General features: G+C 47.2%; 1 protein-coding gene across 2 annotated transcripts in view; it reads left to right on the top strand.

The window, feature by feature from the left end:
* Nucleotides 1-19,665, top strand: part of CMTM8 (CKLF like MARVEL transmembrane domain containing 8) — a 151,161-nt gene that overhangs the window by 129,966 nt on the left and 1,530 nt on the right. For both annotated transcript variants that reach the window (XM_061129089.1, XM_061129088.1), the window contains 2 exons: nt 14,095-14,268; nt 19,196-19,312. In XM_061129089.1, coding sequence (XP_060985072.1) covers nt 14,095-14,268; nt 19,196-19,312 — 291 coding nt within the window. The remainder of the gene's footprint in view (nt 1-14,094; nt 14,269-19,195; nt 19,313-19,665) is intronic.

A 19,665-nucleotide genomic window follows, 5' to 3' on the forward strand; every position in this document is an offset into this window, starting at 1 on the left:
CCCGAGAGTGTGGCTACCACTCTCGGTTCTGGAAGACTCTACGCTCTCTGACCAGGACTGGCTTCTCCTTTGCTTATTGGTTACCCAGGACCATGAATCAAGTGTTATTCACAGATTCCTGGAGAATATTGGAGCTGGTGTGTGTCCCTTGTGAGGAGATCTCTGATCAAGTCATTGTCACCCAAGATCCGTTGTAAGTCCCAGGCGCCATGGGGCTCCTGAGGGAGTCAGAAGGAAGAGAAGAGGAAGGGCCTTCTCAAAGGCAAGCTGCTGGAGACTTGTGAGAACTCGTGGGTGGCCCGAGAGTGCATTTCTAACAAGCTCAGGATGGTGCGGGGTGGGAGGGTGGGGGGCGCCGATGGTGCAGGGCGGGAGGATGGCGGGCGCCTATGTGACCGCATTGCAGTGGGGACCACACCCTCTGCCTCTGCAAGGCTCAAGGGCAGAGGCTGGCAGATGATGGCCCACCTGCCATCTATTTAGTGGTTCTTGGCTGCGCTGGGTCTCTTGTGGTCTGCAGGGGCTTCTCGTGCTGCGGAGCGTGAGCTCTAGAGCACTCGGATTCTCTGGTTGGGATGTGCTGGCTTAGTTGCCCCGCAGCATGTGAGATCTTAGTTTCCCCGACCAGAGATTGAACCTGAGTCCCTTGCGTTTGAATGATGGGTTCTCTTTGCTTTTTTAATTGGAGGATAATCGCTTTTCAACGTTGCATTCGTTTCTGCTGTACAAGGTGAATTCGCTTTAAGTATACATCTGTCCCCCGCTCTTGAACCTCCTTCCCAGCACCCCCATCCCACCCCTCTAGGCCATCACGGAGCCCCGAGCCCTGCTCCCTGCTCCCGGCAGCTTCCCACGAGCCAGCTGCTTTGCACGTGGCAGTGTGTATGTTTCAGTGCTGCTCTCTCCATTCGCCCCACCCTCTCCTTCCCCTGATGTGTGCACAAGTCTCTTCTCTGTGTCTGCATCTCTGTTCCTATGAAAGGTAGATTCCTATCCACTGGATCGCCAGGGAAGTCCCTGCCGCCTGCTTTTGTAGTTTTCTTGGAACACGGTTATTCCCATCCTCCTGCGTGTGTCTGTGGCCCCTTTCATGCCACAGGGGCAGAACTGAGTCGTCGTGATGGAGATCATGTGGCCCAGAAAGCCCAAAATGTTCACTCTGTAGCCTTTCCCAGAAAAAAGTGTGCCAGCACCTACTGTAGCATATCCTTGACACCTGAGCCCCATGGTTCTAACTACAAGAACAGACCCCACTTTCTTCGACTGGCTAAATACTCTTGGGCCCTTAACTGCCAAGATGCCGACTCTGTTAAGCATCCTCTGGAGGAGAAAAATATGAGACTGGTAATGACTGCTGTTTACCTAGATCTTTGGAGATCACAAAACACCTTCAGACCTTGCAGCAACCTTGGTAGTGCTATACCCATCTTATGGAGGCACAGACTGAGGCTTAGCGGGGACAGAAAGTTAGTGATGAACCTAGGTCTTTGGTTCTCTCTACCTACCACTCTGCTTCTTGGATACAGTTCATGTTGGATGCACTTGGGGTATTAGTCATTTGTTACGTGCATGCTAAGTCACTTCAGTTGTGTCCAACTCTGAAACCCTATGGACTATAGCCTGCCAGGCTCCTCTGTCCATGGGCTTCTTCAGGCAAGAATACTGAAGTGAGTAGCCATTCTCTCCTCCAGGGGATCTTCCTGACCTAGTAGGGATCGAACCCACGTCTCCAGCTTTGGCAGGCAGGTTCTCTACCGCTAGCGTCCCCTGGGAAGCTCTTACTGTGTAACAGATTACTCCCAAGCATCACAGCTTGAAACAGCAGTAAACACGTGTTACAACTCACAGTGTCTGTGGACCAGGAATGCAGGTTCTGCTTAGCTGGGCAGTTCTGGATCAGGTGTTTACCTGAGGGTCAGTCTGGTATCTTCATGAGTTGCAGCCAGCTAAGGCTTGACTGAGCCTGGAAATCCACTTCCAGGGCAGCCGCTCACCTGGCTGGCAAGTTGGTGGAGACCTTGTTCCTCTCTCTCTGGTTCTCCCCTCAAGACCGCTTGCGTGTGCTCACAACATGACCCTTTCCATGACTTAGTCTCCCAAATCACGCAGTGTGACTTCTGCCACACACTTCATAAGAATCACTTGAGAGACGCTTGTATCCAAGAAGTGAGTCAAAGAATTCGTAGATATATTTAAAAAAATTTTTTTCTTTTAACACCAGAAGCATTTTACATTGCTCCTGCTGCTTAGTCACTTCAGTCCTGTGACCTTACGGACTGCAGCCTGCTGGGCTCCTCTGTCCACGGGATTCTCCAGGCAAGAGTACTGGAGTGGATTGCCATGCCCTCCTCCAGGGGATCTTCCTCACCCAGGGATCGAACCTGGGTCTCCTGCATTGCTGGCAGCTTCTTTACCGCTGAGCCACCCATTTTTTTGGGTGTAGCCAGTTAACAATGTTGTGATGGTTTCAGGTGAACGGTGAAAGGACTCAGCCATACCATATACATGTATCCGTTCTGCCCCAAACCCCGCTCCCATTCAGACAGGCAACCTCCCATTAAACACAGGTACATTTTTAAACCAGCCCAGTATGCAGATCTCCATTCCATTGCCTGCTGGCACTATTGGGCTTCTGTGGAGTCCCTCAGTGATTTAAATTTTTAACTATTTGTTTCTTTATTTGACTGTGTCGAGTCTTAGTTGTGGCAGGTGGGGTCTTCACTGTGTCATCCGGGACCTTTTGTTTCAGAGCATGGACTCTCTAGTTGTACCACACCAGCTTAGTAGTTGCTCTGCAGCATGTGGGATCTTAGTTCCCTGACCGGGGCTCAAACCCGTATCCCCTGCATTGCACTGTGGATTCTTCACCACTGGACCAGCAGAGAAGGCCCCCTCAGTGATTTAATTGGTCATACATGTCAGACTAAAGTTCTAAGTAAAAGCAAAGTGAAGTCACAAACTACTAGCATCACCTAAGCTCAAGACTTGTTCCGCTCTGCAGCACCTAAGGGTCTCCTATAGTGGCATTTGAGGAGGGGTCAGGGAGGGCCAGGGGGAGACACCCACCTCCTTGGCATGTGTGAAAGTGGGAAGATGACCAAGAAGAAAGTGGTTCGAAGCACACTCCACCCCCCCACCCCCACCCCCTCCCCGGGTCATTCCGATCTGCATTTCATTCCGGTCTGCATTTCCTAGGTCCTGGCCGCCTACTCCCATTTGAAAACAGTTTTTCTAACTAGACCTTCCCCGCCTCCCAGATCAGAAAGCAGAGGCCCAAAGAGGCACAGTTTCTTGTTGGTGAAAGCAGCAGGTATTAAGCACACTTCAGTAAAACTTCGTAGGGGTGCACAGATTAAATTTGCCTTCCCAAGTCTTTGTATTGACTAATCCTTACCGCAGCTGCTGGCTACATTTCTTGTCGGATCTCTTTCCAGGCTGCGTCTGGGTCTAATGGATAAGTTCTAGACCGAGTTTATTCTGCGTCTTGCCACCTCTGTGGAATGTGCTTCAAGTGGAAGAACGCCTCTAGACAGATGGTAAACTCTGATTTCTTCCCACTGAACAGGGACTGGAGCTCCTGACTCTTGCATAAGCAGGGTTTGGTCACCCTCTAGTGGATAAATGGAAAACGTGGCCATCCTTGCTGAATACAAATGCTGCTGATAATTGCTTTATAATATTGTAAAGCAGTTATCCTCCAATTAAAAGAAATTAAAAAAAAGAAAAAAGTAGATTCTTAAAAATTTAAGATACATACATTTGCCATATGTATGGAAAATTTCTTAAAATCTAATTTTAACTACCTGCCTTGTAACCGGTATGTGATAAAACATAATTATTGATGATTACTAATAGAAACTTGGGCTTTCTTGGTGGCTCCGCTGGTAAAGTATCTGCCTTCAGTGCAGGAGACCCAGGTTTGATCCCTGGGTCAGGAAGATCGCCTAGACAAGGGAATGGCAAGCCACTCCAGTATTTTTACCAGGAGAATTCCATGGACAGAGGAGCCTGGTAACCTACAGTTCATGGGGTCCCAAAGAGTTGGACACAGCTGACACAATAGAAACTCAAAAATAGAGAAGCACTGCTGATGTGTGACGTGGGGGTGACTAAACACAGCCCCACTGGTGTTGGGAGCCATCATCTTGAGGAGGGTGTGATTCTTTGATGGTGCAGAGAAGAGATACAGGCTTATTGTTCTGTCATCTCCTGTGGCCCAATATATTAATAATCTGATTTATTTGAAACAATGCAGGAAACAAATAAAACAACAGTATGTGCATGTGTATATATTTCCTGATGCAGAGACTAAGTGCAATGGTCACAGCAGTGGTCCCCACCCTTTTTGGCACCAGGGATCAGTTTGGGGCTGATTCAATCGCATTATATTTATTGAATGCTTCATTTCTATTATTATCATATCAGCTCCACCTCAGATCATCAGGCATTAGATGTCAGAGGTTGGGGACCGTTGGTCAAGATTGGCTACATTTTTTCTATAAAGGGCCAGATAATAGATACTTTATGCTTTGCAGCCAAAGACCATGGACCCTGCCGTCATAGCCTTCACTTAAGTTCAGTTCAGTCACTCAGTCGTGTCCGACTCTTTGCGACCCCATGAGTTGTAGCTCGCCAGGCCTCCCTGTCCATCACAAACTCCCGGAGTTTATTCAAACTCATGTCCATCAAGTCGATGATGCCAACCAGCCATCTCATCCTCTGTCGTCCCCTTCTCCTCCTGCCCCCAATCCCTCCCAGCATCAGGGTCTTTTCCAATGAGTCAACTCTTCGCATGAGGTAGCCAAAGTATTGGAGTTTCAGCTTCAGCATCAGTCCTTTCAATGAACACCCAGGACTGATCTCCTTTAGGATGGACTGGTTGGATCTCCTTGCAGTCCAAGGGACTCTCAAGAGTCTTCTCCAACACCACAGTTCAAAAGCATCAGTTCTTCGGCACTCAGCTTTCTTCACAGTCCAACACTCACATCCATACATGACCACTGGAAAAACCATAGCCTTGACTAGACGGACCTTTGTTGGCAAAGTAATGTCTCTGCTTTTTAATATACTGTCTAGGTTGGTTATAACTTTCCTTCCAAGGAGTAAGCGTCTTTTAATTTCATGGCTGCAGTCACCATCTGCAGTGATTTTGGAGCCCAGAAAAATAAAGTCTAACACTTTTTCCCCATCTATTTCCCATGAAGTGATGGAACCAGATGCCATGATCTTAGTTTTCTGAATGTTGAGCTTTAAGCCAACTTTTTCACTCTCCTCTTTCACTGTCATCAAGAGGCTTTTTAGTTCCTCTTCACTTTCTGCCATAAGGGTGGTGTCATCTGCATATCTGAGGTTATTGATATTTCTCCTGGCAATCTTGATTCCAGCTTGTGCTTCTTCCAGCCCAGCGTTTCTCATGATGTAACCTAGAGCCAGACATTCTGGAATGTGAAGTCAAGTGGGCCTTAGAAAGCATCACTATGAACAAAGCTAGTGGAGGTGATGGAATTCCAGTTGAGCTGGCATCAAATTTCAAATCCTGAAAGATGATGCTGTGGAAGTGCTGCACTCAATATGCCAGCAAATTTGGAAAACTCAGCAGTGGCCACAGGACTGGAAAAGGTCAGTTTTCACTCCAATCTCAAAGAAAGGCAATGCCAAAGAATGCTCAAACTACCACACAATTGCACTCATCTCACATGCTAGTAAAGTAATGCTCAAAATTCTCCAAGCCAGGCTTCAGCAATACGTGAACCATGAACTTCCAGATAATCAAACTGGTTTTAGAAAAGGCAGAGGAACCAGAGATCAAATTGCCAACACCCGCTGAATAATTGAAAAAGCAAGAGAGTTCCAGAAAAACATCTATTTCTGCTTTATTGACTATGCCAAGCCTTTGACTGTGTGGATCACAATAAACTGTGGAAAATTCTTCAAGAGATGGGAATACCAGACCACCTGACCTGCCTCTTGAGAAACCTGTATGCAGGTCAAGAAGCAACAGTTAGAACTGGATATGGAACAACAGACTGGTTCCAAATAGGAAAAGGAGTACATCAAGGCTGTATGTTATTACCCTGTTTATTTAACTTACATTGTCATAGCCTTAGATGGTGCTTAAATGAATGAGCACTGGCTACATTTGTGGACTGTACATAACAGGCAGTGGGCTGAGGGTAGCCATGGACCATGGTTATCAACCCCTGTGCAGAAGAAGGAGCTGGACTGTGTTCATCTCTCACGTGAGGTAGCCAAGTCCTCAGGGGCAGGCACTCATGCCCTGCTCACCTTTGGACCCTTGAGCACCAGCCCTGCATCTGGCTTGCAGCAGAGATGCTCTGGTGTCAGCCTCTGTTGGGTCTCTCCTGGGTCTCTGTTGTGGCAGGCGGGCTTCCTCTAGTTGTGGTGCACAGGCGTCTCTCATCGTGGAGCATGGGCTCTAGCACATGCAGACTGAGTAGTTGTACTTTGAGGGCTTAGTTGCTCCTTGGCATGTGGGTCTTAGTTCCTGGACCAGGGATCAAACCTGCGTCCCCTGCATTGGAAGGTGGATTCTTAAGCACCGAACGACCAGGGAAGTCCCTGCCTACTCAGTCTTCAACTGCTTCTGAGCGTCCAGATGAGGTTGGGACCTTGTGCTTAATGGTCTTGCATCAGCCTAGTTTCCTTGTGTAGAACTTGTTACAGTTCACAGTCAGATATCCATTGATGGACCTTCTCCAGAGGCAGAAATGTCTGCTTCACTCATCATGACACCACCAGGGCACACTCTGAGCTTTTTGATCGAATGTTGTCACATGTGTGTGGTATTAAACATAGCAAGAGGAGACCACTCAGCGTGGTCATATTATTCTGTTTTCTCCTTGTAGGACACGTAAGAGTAAATCTACAGGAGCTGGTCTCCAATGCTATTTTGCTGCAAGGAATTAATATGGTAAATGATTTCAAGTCCAATGAGGTATTTCAGAGGTGTGCTGAGCTCACCTCCTGATCAGCGCAGCTCTGAGGAGCAAAGGCAGCTGGGAACAGCTGGTACATTGCTCCCAGGGTAGCCTAGTTCGTCATCAGAAGTCACCTGTCTATTTTGAAGACTGAAAGACAGATGGTAATCATGCTGGTTCCAGGCTAAAGTGAGAAAGAAATCAGCCAGCCAGTAGTGCCTAGAAAAAGCCCTGGCTCATAAGAGATGCTCAGTAGACATTTGAATAAACGAGGCCCTTTGAACTCCTCTCTGCAGCAGAACAGTTGTCACAAGGCTCAGAGGCTTCACAGGCAGGAGAGTCCTCATGGACAAGCTCAGTGTAATTTTGCAAAACCTAAGGCATCTGTTTCCTTGGTTCGCAGGACAGAGGGTATGGAAGCTGTGTGTGGGGAAGTACACGCAGAGGGCCAGCCAGGCTCAGTGACAGCCTCAAGAGGTCACCAGGTGGAAGGCTTTCAATTTAAAAAACTTTTCTTCATAGAAAAACATGGATATCTGGTACCATTTAGGGCTGGGAGTGGGGATGGGGCAAGGAATTTTATTCCTCAAGGTAGTCACTGAAGAATTCAGTTCATTGCATCATCTCTATTGCTTTTCTTTTTAAAAATGTATTTATTTGGCTGTGCTGCATCTTAGTTGCAGCATGTGGGATCTTTAGCTGTGGCAGGTGGGATCTAAGTCCCTGACCAGGATTCTAACCCAGGCCCCCTGCATTGGGAGCTCAGAGTCTTAGCCACTGGACCACCAGGGAAGTCCCATCCCTATTGCTTTCCTCCTCCGTATTATCATTTGTTCAGGTCAGTATCCAATATTTATTATCATCTCTATGTGAGTATCAGAGTCGCGTATTAGAGTAAACTCATAACTACAAACAACTCTCTTTTGGTTTTTACTGAAGTCAGTAGCATGCATAATTTTTAAAAATTTGCTCACTTGTCTTTGTAGCTAATTGCTCTCACATTTGTCCAATAGCCTTTCAGTAAAGTCTCCCACAAGCCAGTCCCATCAGATAATCAGAGTTCTCATTTTTCACTTGGACAAATTTCTCCTGGGGATCTCCCTTCACCTTGAAACCCCTTCTATCTTTCTGTTGGGCTGAATGTCTTGTTCCCTAGATCCCTTATCTTCCTCTTTCTTGGCTTCCTCCCTCACTTGAGGTGGAGCAAGTTCCCCAATAGTCTCACCAGGTGAAAAAGTAGGGAAAATAGCATTCAGCTGACGGCCGTCACCATGTCTGTCTTTTGAGTAACTTGGCTCCAGTCTGACCTGGTTACTGTCTGTGCCTGGGGTGCCTATCATGTCTAGATTTCCCCTCCTCTGGGAGCTTACCAGAGTTCTGTTGGCTTACTCTTTCGTTCCTCTTTTAGAGTTCATGCCCTCATTTTGTTGGGTCATATCCTTCAGTAGATTCCTGAGAAAGAATGTGTGGAAGGTGGATTTTTTTAGAAATTGCGTATCTGGAGGGAAAAAAAAAGCGTCTGCCTCTTGCTCTTCATTGGTAATTTTCCTGGGTCATTTCTGGGTTAGAAATCACTTTCCTATCTGAAACCGTTTGTCATTATTTTCTAACATCCTGTCTGCTTTTGGAAAAGGTGAAAAGCCATTCTGATTTCTGATCCTTGGTGAGTCTTTGGTCGTTTGAAGCATCTTCTCTTTGCACCTGAGGTTCTAAGATTTCATGCTGAGCCTCAGTGGAGTCTGTGTTCATCCACTGTGCTGGGTACTCAGGGGGGCCCCTTCTGCATCCAAGCTCAGAAAAATATGTTACTTTTGTCTCCTTTCCTATTCATCTCATTCTGATGAAAGTTTTAAAAGGCTTTGGGAAAGGAACAAAATTAGATTCATGTGTTCATTTTGACATCTCTTCTCCCCAAACCTGAAATATACGCCAAAGCTATAGGAGTTGGCACTGGCATAGCATTGCCAGGTGGACGCAATAGGGCTTTGCTGGTGGCTCAGTGGGAAAGAACCTGCCTGCCGATGCAGGAGACACAGGTTATGCAGGTTCGATCCCTGGGTCGAGAAGATCCCCTGGAGGAGGAGATGGCAACATGCTTCAGTATTCTTGCCAGGAGAATCCCATGGGAAGAGGAGCCTGGCAGGCTAAGGTCCTTGGGGTCACAAAGAGTTGGACACGACTGAGCACCTGAGCACAGCTCATAGCAGTCGGAACAGATGCGTGGAACAGAATAAAAATTTCAGACACTGACCCAGTATGTGAGACGTCACCAGTGTGTGATAACAGATCACCTGACCAATTGCGAGAAAGAAAGAAAATTGGACCTTCTTCACCCCATCTGTAGAACTCAGTTCTAGTTTGTTTGAAGATTAAGCAAACACACAAAGCTCTCAGAAAATATCAGAGAATATTTTTATGATATTGGTCCTGAGGAAGCCCTTCCTAAGCACGTAGGAATAAAAGAAGGCTCAAAGAGTGACCTATTAATTGTGTAAAAATTTTGAACTCCCATGTGACTGAAGACTGAAGTTTAAGAAAAAAACTGGATGGGAAAAGATTGCCACAAGTGTTGGTGGTTACCATTCCTGTTATGTAAAGATTTCTACAGATCAGTAAGGACATGATTTTGTAAAAAATATCCGTAAATCATAACGGGAAGTGGCTAATAAGCCTTTGATGCTCTTCCATCCTCACAACTGATCAGGAAAATGCAGACTAAAATAAGAATACTGTACATCAGTGGTTCTTAGCGTGAGGTCCCTGGACCAACAGCACCATCTGGGAATTTGTTGGAAACACAGATTCTCAGGTCCCTTCCTAGATCTGCTCCTGATCACAAACTCTGGCACGGAGCCTCTTCACCTGATAATGACCCTTTCAGGCAGTTCTCTGATGTTTGAGAACTGGTGCTGTGAAAACACAGTGGCCAGTGTCGTGGATGAAACTCTCATTGCTGAGTGAGAGAAACCAAACATGGGAGCGTGGATGATAAGATTCCATGTCTTTGAAGTCCCAGACCACGGATGATAGAAGCCAGGGGCATTGCTCCCATCGGAGGAAGGAAGAAGTTAACTAGGAGTGAGGATGGAGCCCCCAAGTGCTCTGTTTCTTGAGATGGGTGCTGGTGACAGAGGTTAGTCCAGTTTGTGAGAATCCACTGGGCTGTTCGCTTAGGATTTGTGCACTTTCCTCTGCGCTGTACTTCAGCCAAGCAGTGAAAGGCAAACGAGATCTCATTCTCTCTTTTTTAAAATCAGGTTTTTAATCATTTAAGACCTGGGCATTTAATGAGGTTGGAAAGGAAGAGCAGGCATGCTCTGATGAGAAGATGAGTTAGCACAAGAATTTTGATGGCTAATTTGACAGTACCTCTGAAGCTTAAAATAGCCTAGAAATTGCATTTCTAAGACTGTTATTCGGGAATTCGGGTTTGCAGGGGTGTATACATTCTATCGAAGAAGGCAATGGCACCCCACTCCAGTACTCTTGCCTGGAAAATCCCGTGGATGGAGGAGCCTGGTAGGCTGCAGTGCATGGGGTCACTAATAGTCAGACACGACTAAGCAACTTCACTTTCACTTTTCACTTTCATGCATTGGAGAAGGAAATGGCAACCCACTCCAGTGTTCTTGCCTGGAGAATCCCAGGGATGGGGGAGCCTTGGTGGGCTGCCGTCTATGGGGTCGCACAGAGTCGGACATGACTGAAGCGACTTAGCAGCAGCAGCAGCAGCATACATTCTATAAGAATGTTCCCTGGACATGTTTTGTAGAAGCATAAAGGTGACAAGTTAAATTTTTCTCCATAGGGAACAGGTCCCATGAATTATGGAAAACTGGGCAGCTGTTAGAATCGAAATAGATCTGAACGAAGGGCCTCCTTGGTACGGCTGACTGAAAGACAGAAGTTATAGGCACCCTGTACCGAGTGGTCCATATTTTCAAAGGAAAGATAAAAGAATTGGCAGGTGGTAATGATAGTGATAAATGCAAGCGAAAGAAGTTAAGAAGGGTAGACATAAAATTTTTATGTTGGTTTCTCTTGAGAATTTACAACTGGTAGCTGGGGGTTATAACTTCTTTTTATGCTTTATATATGCTTTGTCTACTGCCATGTTTATTTTTGCCTGCATTTATCACTTTGAAAAGTTTTTTTTAGGTCTCAGATTTACCATTCCAAAAAAAGTATTAGCCTAAAATAATGCTTGTCAGTGAAAAACAAACAGTATTTTTGAAGTCTAAGCAAATAAATATGTAGAGTTTGTCTTAAATACACACACACAGACACACACACACACACAACAGGAGATGAGTGGTTTTGTAGAGCGGTTTTCATCAGCGTTGGTTATAGTGAGAGACAAAAGTTGCTTCCGGGTGTATTTCAGTTGCTCAAGAAATTCACTTGAGTAGGAATTTTCTTGAAGACAATTTCCAAGAAAACTGTCTTTTCTTGACGGTTCTTTTCCTGTGTTTGCTGATGAGATATTGGGTCAAAGATCCCTACTCTTTGATAGCTCAGTTAGAGATACCATCCTTGTCTGTAAAAGATGACCACTGCTGGACTCCACTTGCTTTTAGTAATGAAAAGCATTTTCATATTCAGAGTCAAGGGCTTTTAGTTAAGCCCATGTAGCTGGATATGAGCTTATCCTGGCAACTCTCAAACCCTTGCATGCTCCTGGAGAGATACCAGCCCCATTAGCAGTGGTTCCTCCCATGGTTATTTCCTGGGTGAATCCTCAACAAAGGACCCTTCCCACCCCTTCAGTTTGAATCAAGAAGCCCTTGCTGTTATTTCAGATCCTGCCATGCCAGATGACATGTGCTACCTGTTCTATTGATACAATGGAATGTCACATCTGTGTGTGTGTAGGTTACCTGTCAGTTATGATGAATTCTGGACCATAACCCCAGGGGTGGGAGTCTTGACACTTTCTGGAATTTTATCCTGTTTGATACTTCTTTGCTTTCAATAAATTCCTTTGCCACAGGTGTGAGCCCCAAAGTACATAAACGCTTCTTTGGATTCACATAGGACATCAGGCAGATAGAAGAACCTCAGCTTTCAGCTCCAAGGAGGGAAAGTAGCAGTGTTCAGAGTCTGCTCTCTGCTCCCCAGTGCAGACATCCAGACTTTGACAGGGAGGTGGGCTTGTCTCCATGAGCACTTTCAGAGGTCCCCTGGAAACCTGTCTTAGTGATGCTCACTCAGTGATGCTCCCAGGAAGTCTTCCTTCCTAAAGCAGGGCCTGAACTCTTCCCCTGGACCATCCACTTCTAACCCCATCCCAAGGTCCCAGGCTCGCTCCAATGGGCAAGGTTGTAACCTGAGCCCAAATCAGCCCTGTTAACCTGTTCCTGTATTTCATCTTTTCAGCTGAGGAGGTGACACCTAATCCACTGGGGAGTTTTTCCAGCGACCCGGGTGTAATTCCACTTTATCGTAATCTAATCCATCAAATCCGTGAAGGTCCTGACTCCTTCTGAAATTTGCCTTCAATCATTCACTTCCCAGTACTCACCAGTGTCTTAATCTTAAACACATCGTCTTCTTCTTCCACTTGGATTATTACAACAGTTTCTGAATTTGTCTCTCCACCCCACAACCCAGCCACCTACATACCCGTTCTTGCCATGCAAGCCAAAGTGATCTTAACAAAAACTTAACCTGTTCATATCATTGTCTTGCTCAACACCCTCAATAACCTCCCTTATCTCTTAGAATAAAGTCCAAAGTCCTTAGGTGTCCCAGCACACAGAATCTAACCGTCGCCAAGCCTTCTAACATCTTGTACCCATGTCCTAACATTCTCCACTTTTCTACAGGTTCTAGAAGCCCCTTCCCCTGCAGCTCTCTGCTCACATCATGCCCTCTGCCTGGGACAGCATCCGCCTAGCCGTCTTCATACTCTTAGTGGGTCTTCAGACTCTTCCTCAGCATGGCCCCCTCTGATTCTTGCCTTTCCTGCCCGCAAGCTCATGGCCCCCTATTAGAGACTCTGGTCACACCCTTCATTTCCTTCATAGCATGTTCACAATTGTGACTGTTCTGTTTGTGTATCTCCCCTCACAAGACTCTTAAGCGGTGTGTTGAGCAGGTCTTCTTGGTTTCTGCCTGGCTCTGTCCCCGGGGCCCATGAGCAGGAAGCCTGGCCCATGGTAGGTGCTCAGGTGTCAAGGCCGAATGACCAGAGTGATCAGAGTCCATTTTGTGTCACATCCCATGGAGAGAGCTGAGACAGGAAGGAAACTGCTTGATCCAAGTCATAGCAGCCAGCGCCTGTCCCAGATACCTGATGCTGTCCCCTGGGGATAGGGTTTAGATGCCAACTTGCCTGTGACTCAGGAATGCAGTCCTCCTGGGCCCTGGAGGGAGACAGGGCCTCCCTGGTGGGAGACAGACACTTCGTTGTGGCCTCCCTCCTTGAGAACCAGAAATCCCCACAGCATCCTTCCTTCACTCAGTGCTGACATGACAGAGCTTCGGGCTGGTCCTACCCAGCAGCAGCGGTGAAGTCGGGAGAGTGTTGCTGGAATAAACCTACAGCTTGTTTCTTGTTCCCTTGACGGGTGTCGGGAACAGATTCCAGCCACAGATGTGTGTTGTTTTGTCCCTCTTTATTAGTGCTAACATTTGTTGATTAATTCATTCATTCATTCATTATGCATGCATGCATGCCGCACCATGAGACTTGCGGGCTCTTAGCTCCCTGACCAAGGATTGAGCCCAGGCCCTCACAGTGAGAGTGCCGAGTCCTAACCACTGAACTGCCAGGGAATTCCAGGGTTGGCATTTAAAAATCAAGATTACCAGCACATACAAACTTGAGTTTCTGTGTTTTCCTGGGGGCAGGCGGGGAGAAAGAGCGAGACAGCCCACAGCAATTGGCCGGAGCTGGGCAGAGACGAGGCATGGGCTTCCTGCTTGTCCTGGTCTCTGCCCAGCCTGCCCTGTTCATTCATTTTCCCTTTCTAGTATTCCTGGGAATGTGAGTTTGCGCCCCAGTCACATTTGTTACATGTATCCATATGTATGCATGAAACTTGTAGTTGACACTTTGCCTGATTGTTTTTTTTTCTCTGTCTCCACTTCCTCCTCCTCCTTTATTTTCTCTTCCATCTCCCTTTTCCTTCCCACTGTCTCTCCCGTTTGACAGGTTCTGGGACTGCTGGTATGGACGCTCATCGCTGGAACGGAGTACTTCCGGGTCCCTGCCTTTGGCTGGGTCATGTTCGTAGCTGTGTTTTACTGGGTCCTCACCGTCTTCTTCCTCATCATCTACCTAACGATGACCTACACCAGGATCCCCCAGGTGCCCTGGACCACGGTGGTAAGCCACCCATGAGTGTTCTTCCTGCCCGTTGCCCCTGAGGTGGGATGGAGTTTAGTCCTCCAGTCAATTTGCGATTGTCTCTATGTCAGTAAAGCAGAGGGCAGAGCCGGGGAGAGCCTCGCACTGGTGTTTTACGCCTGAGTGTGGAGCATCGTGTGGGAAGTTCCAGGAATTCCTTTTAGGCAAAGTAGCAAAGCGGTCCTCAGAAGACTGAGCCAAGAGAAGCTCTGTTCTCTTGTGTAACCTCTTGTTTTATTAATTCTCAATAAACAGTGACAGCTGGATACAGCTATGTCAGGGCACAACCGCAGTAGATCTTTCATCCTTCCAGCCCCTTCTGATGTCGTGGCTTTAACTCTTTGGGCAGCAGAGTTCTTTGATATTGAGATGCAAAGAGTTAGAATGAAAAATGAAAAGCACTGTTAGGACAACTAGGTGTGCTCACATTTGGGAGCAGGAGTAGTCAAAAGTGACTGGATTGTGGTCCTGACTCCATGTGGGATGCAGGATAACAAAGGGAAACAGAGTCCGGAGATGCGGGCCGTGGATGGCTAAGAAAACGTATAGATTACAGAACCTTAGTCTGCTTGGACCAGAACAATACCCTAGACCTTCAGTGACAGAAATTTCGTGCAGTCTAGGCTAGACATCTAGGATCAGGTGTCAGTAGAGTTAGTTTCTGGTGAGAGCTCTCTTCCTGGCTTGCAGATGCCTGCCAGTCTTGCTGTGTCCTCACATGGCAGAAAGAGAAGAGAGGATGTGAACTCCCTTTCATTTCTTAGAAGGGTGCTAACCCTCTCAGATGGACCTCACCCTCATGACCTCTTCTGACCCTAAATACCTCAAAGGCCCCTTAACCAAATACTGTTGCATTGAGGGTTAGGGCTTCAGCATATGAATTCGGGGGGGAAAAAATTGGGTGGGCATAATATTCTGCCCACCCATATCACACCCATCTCACATGCAAAGTGCATTCATTCCATCTCAACGTCCCTCAAACTCATTCCAGCATCAACTAAAATCTAGGTCCAAAGTCTCCTTTAAGGGACTTCTCTGGTGCTTCAGTGGTTAAGACTTTATACTACCAGTGCAGAGGACATGAGTTTAATCCCCTGATCAGGGAGTTAAGATCCCTCATGCTGCACGTAAAAGTAAATAAAACAAAAAATAAAGATAAATCAGACAGGTGTTAATCCTGCTTAAAAAACAAACAAAAACCTCCCCCCAAACCAAAGTCTCCTTTAAATATTATCTGTGTCAGATATGGGTGAGACTTGAGGTACAATTCACGCTGAGGCAAAATTCCTCTCCAGCTAAGAACCTGTGAAACCAGGCAAGTTGAGTGCTTCCAAAATACAGTGGCAGGACAGACACTCCCGTTTCAAAAGGGAGAAATAGGAAAGAAGGAAGGGGTGACAGGTCTCCAGCAAGCCCAGAAAGTTACAAGGCAAATTCCATCTGATCTTAAGGCTCCATCATAATCCTTTTTGGTTCAGTGCACTATCTTCTGGATCCATCGGGAGAGCACAGTAACCCCAGTGCCTCTGCAGGGTGACCTCCCCCTGGGACACTGGGTGGGGACATGCCGGATCACAGAAACCTGAGAGGTAGCCCCACCCTTTGAAACTGAGGAGGAGCCAGCCTGATCAGTGGGCCCGTGACAGGAGTGCCAGCCCCGATGATCTCTGAATCACCTTTCTTTTTGTGAAAGATAGAGCTGTCACAGGCATATGGTTCTGTGGTTCTGTCCTGCAGAATCCAAGACGTTCAGCACCCCTCCTTCATTCTGGCCTATTTCCATCCCCTTCTGTTCAAACTGGCAGTGTTTCTACTGGTATAATCCCTTACTTATTCATGGCTTCTACTGAGATTATTATTCAATTGCTAAGTCGTGTCCAGCTTTTTGTGACCCCATGGGCTGCAGCACACCAGCCTTCCCTGTCCTTCACCATCTGCCAGAGTTTGCTCAAACTCATGTCCATTGAGTCAGCGATGCCATCCAACCATCTCATCCTCTGTTGCCCCCTTCTCCTCCTGCCTTCAGTCTTTCCCAGCATCAGGGTCTTTCCCAGTGAGTCCATTCTTTGCATCAGGTGGCCAAAGTATTTGGAGCGTCAGCTTCAGCATCAGCCCTTCCGATGAATATTCAGGGTTGATTTCTTTTAGGATTGACTGGTTTGATCTACTTGCTCTCCAAGGGACTCTTAAGAGTGTTCTCCAACACCACAGTTGAAAAGCATCAGTTTTGCAGCACTCAGTCTTCTTTATGGTCCAGCTCTCACATCCATATATGACTATAGCTTTGACTATACAGACCTTTGTTGGCAAAATAATGTCTCTGCTTTTTAACACGCTGTCTAGGTTGGTCATAGTTTTTCCTGTTACAGACACACTCTAATTCTAGTTCCAAAATCTGTACCCAACTCTCTGCCCCAAATTCTGTATTCATCAGGGTTCTCTAGAGAAATAGAAGTAATAGAATGTTTATCTATATAAAAAGATTTGCTCTAAGAATTGGCTCATGGGCTTATGGAGCCCAAGATATCCCGAGACCTGCAGACAGCAAGCTGGAGGCCTAGGAGGGCTAATAGGCCTGAGAACCAGGAGAGCTGCTGCTGTAAGTTCTAATCCAAAAGCTAGCAGGCTTCAATGTATGACAAAACCCACTGAAATGTTGTGAAGTAATTAGCCTCCAACTAATAAAAAAATAAATAAATAAAATAAAAAAAAAAGCTAGCAGGCTTGAGACCCAAGAGGACCTGAAGTTTCGGTTGAAGTCCAAAAGCAGGAACAAAGACTGGTGGTCCCAGCTCAAGGCAGTCTGGCAGGAGTTCCCTCTTACTCGCAGGAAAGCCAGCCTTTTTTTGTAGTCAGACCTTTACTGACTAGGTGAGGCCCACCCATACTGGGAAGGGCAGTCTGCTTTACCCGGTCAGTCTGCTGATTCAGACATCGATCTTATCTAAAAACACCTTGGTACACATCCAGAATAGTGTACCAGCATAAGTTAACATGTCAGATTAACCATTCCAGCACTCTGTGATACATACTAGCGTGGGGGGATGTACCAAGTGGGATGCCCACGTTTGTATTTGGGGAAGCAGTGTGACTGCCTGTTTACACAAAAACAAAAGTGAGGATTCCCCATAAAGACCTTCAGGAACCGGGTGCAGTTTCTGAGAGTTAAGTCCGTAGTGGTTCCACACAGGCCTGGGGCAGTGGAGGCAGCCCTGTTGGAACTGGCCCCCTGCTTCCCAGGCAGGCGCAGGAAAGACGGCCTCGTCTGGATGAGGGAGTCACGGAAGGCCGGCACCCCGAAGTTGTGGCACAGGGGATCCAGGTGAGGGGCAGTCACAGTGAGTTGGGGAAATTTAAGGAAAGCTGTTTTGGAGGAAGAAGAGTCCTGAACTAGGTCTTGAGGGAAATGCTTGAGTGCTGGAGAGAAGATGAGCCTGGAAAAGGTCACACGGGAGGCAGTGGTCCAGATGTGGGAATGGGCAGGACCCTGACTTCCGCCTCTGCCCAAGTCTCGGTTTCGAGCTGATGCTCTGGACCAGAGGTTAGCAGACTTTCTCTGTCGCAGTCATTCAGCTGCGCTTACCATGGGAGAGCCGCTTTAGACACTTAGCAAATGAACAAGCATGACTGTGCTCCAGCAAAACTTTTTACATAACGACTGGCAGGTCTGGAGGTCCAGTGGTTAAGACTCAGTGCTTCCAATGCAGGGGGAATGAGTTTGATCCCTGATTGGGGAGCTAAGATCCCCACATGTTGTGAGCGGTGCAGGCAAAAAAGTAAAAAACAAAAAAACTGGTAGACTGAGTTTCTCTGGCCTTTTCACACATGGGTGAGCAGCCCTGAGAGGGAGGCGATGGTCTTTCTTGATGCAACAAAGGGATTAAACGCTTCTGAAGGGACTTCAAGTCTCATTCTGCTGACTGCTAGTCAGGATTCTTTATCTTGCTGACCTTCAGCCTACAGCATCTGTTAGTCTCTTTCTCTCCGCCAAGCCTAAGATTCCTTCATTGATCTATTACATTAAAAATTTAAAACATTGCCTGTAATGTTACTTTTTTTTTTTCTTGACTTGTTTAACGATGCTTCCTTCTGAAACTCCCTGGTTTTAAAATGCTCTGATTTGCATTTTCAGAATTTGTCATCATGAGGCATGTCCCCATTCTACCATAAGGAAGCTGAGGTTTGAAGCTTCCTGACTTTGCTTACATTCACACACAGCTGGGCCCATGTCTCTCGACTTCCACCCAGCAGTTTTTTCCTGCCATCATCCTGCTCTGGGTGTTCCTCTGCCTGAGAAGTAATTAGAACCCTGGCCAGGAGCCAGGAGACCCCTTTGCATCAGGAGCTGCATGCTCACACATGCGAGGAGACCAGAAGGTCAGACGAGTGAGTGTAAACTCAAACAGTATAGAATCCTCGCCACCCAGGCCCACGGACTTAAACACCCGCAGAATAGTCTTCAACTAGAAATAGGCTGTGTTTCCAGGCTGTGTTTCCTAGGTCTTCTGTTGTTGGCTTTTTCCCCCTCCCTGGAGAATCCAGAAATTTGGGTTTCTGTTTCAGCTCCCCCATTTCAAAGATGTTTGCAGCCAAATTTTGAAAATTTCATGTACTGCCAGTGGATGCTAACAAAGATCAGGTGTGTCTGTCTTCTAGTTGGGATATTTTATTTGCTGCTTTCATTGAGGAGCCCTTTTGCAAACCCTCATGCCTATGTAAGTGGAGGAAGTAGCATGCACCAGGGACCCCCGAGGCACCAAGGAGACGCCTTCTCATTAACCTTGTCCACCGCCTTCTTCGTGCATCCACATGAGCACCTTGCCAAGTGCGATTCTAGCTGCTTCTGGGGTCTGGGGTGCCCAGACCTTCCCAGGCTCCCTAAACAGTCTGCACCTCTGCTTCCCAGGGTCTGTGGTTTAACGGCAGTGCCTTCGCCTTATACCTCTCAGCCGCTATTGTGGACGCATCTTCCGTCTCCCCGGAGAGAGACAGTCACAACTTCAACAGCTGGGCGGCTTCGTCGGTGAGTGAGCCTGTCATCCCGGGGGTCTCCTCCTCTCTGAGGCCGGCTGCGGATCAGAGGGCAGAGGACAGAGTTGCCTGCAGGACTTCCCAGCTGGCTCAGCAGTCAAGAAACTGCCTGCCAGGGCAGGACATGCAGGAGCCGCAGGTTTGATCCCTGGGTTGGGAAGATCTCCTGGAGAGGGGAATGGCAACTCACTGCCCAGTATAATGGCAACCCAGTATTACAGCCTGGAGAATCCCATGGACAGAGGAGCCTTATGGGCTGCAGTCCATGGAGTCACAAAGAGTCGGACACGACTGAGCGACTGAGGACAGCACACCTGTAGGGAAAGCGTCACCTTCCAGGGGACC

This window comes from Dama dama, chromosome 24 (genome assembly GCF_033118175.1).
Source record: "Dama dama isolate Ldn47 chromosome 24, ASM3311817v1, whole genome shotgun sequence".
Taxonomy (NCBI): domain Eukaryota; kingdom Metazoa; phylum Chordata; class Mammalia; order Artiodactyla; family Cervidae; genus Dama; species Dama dama.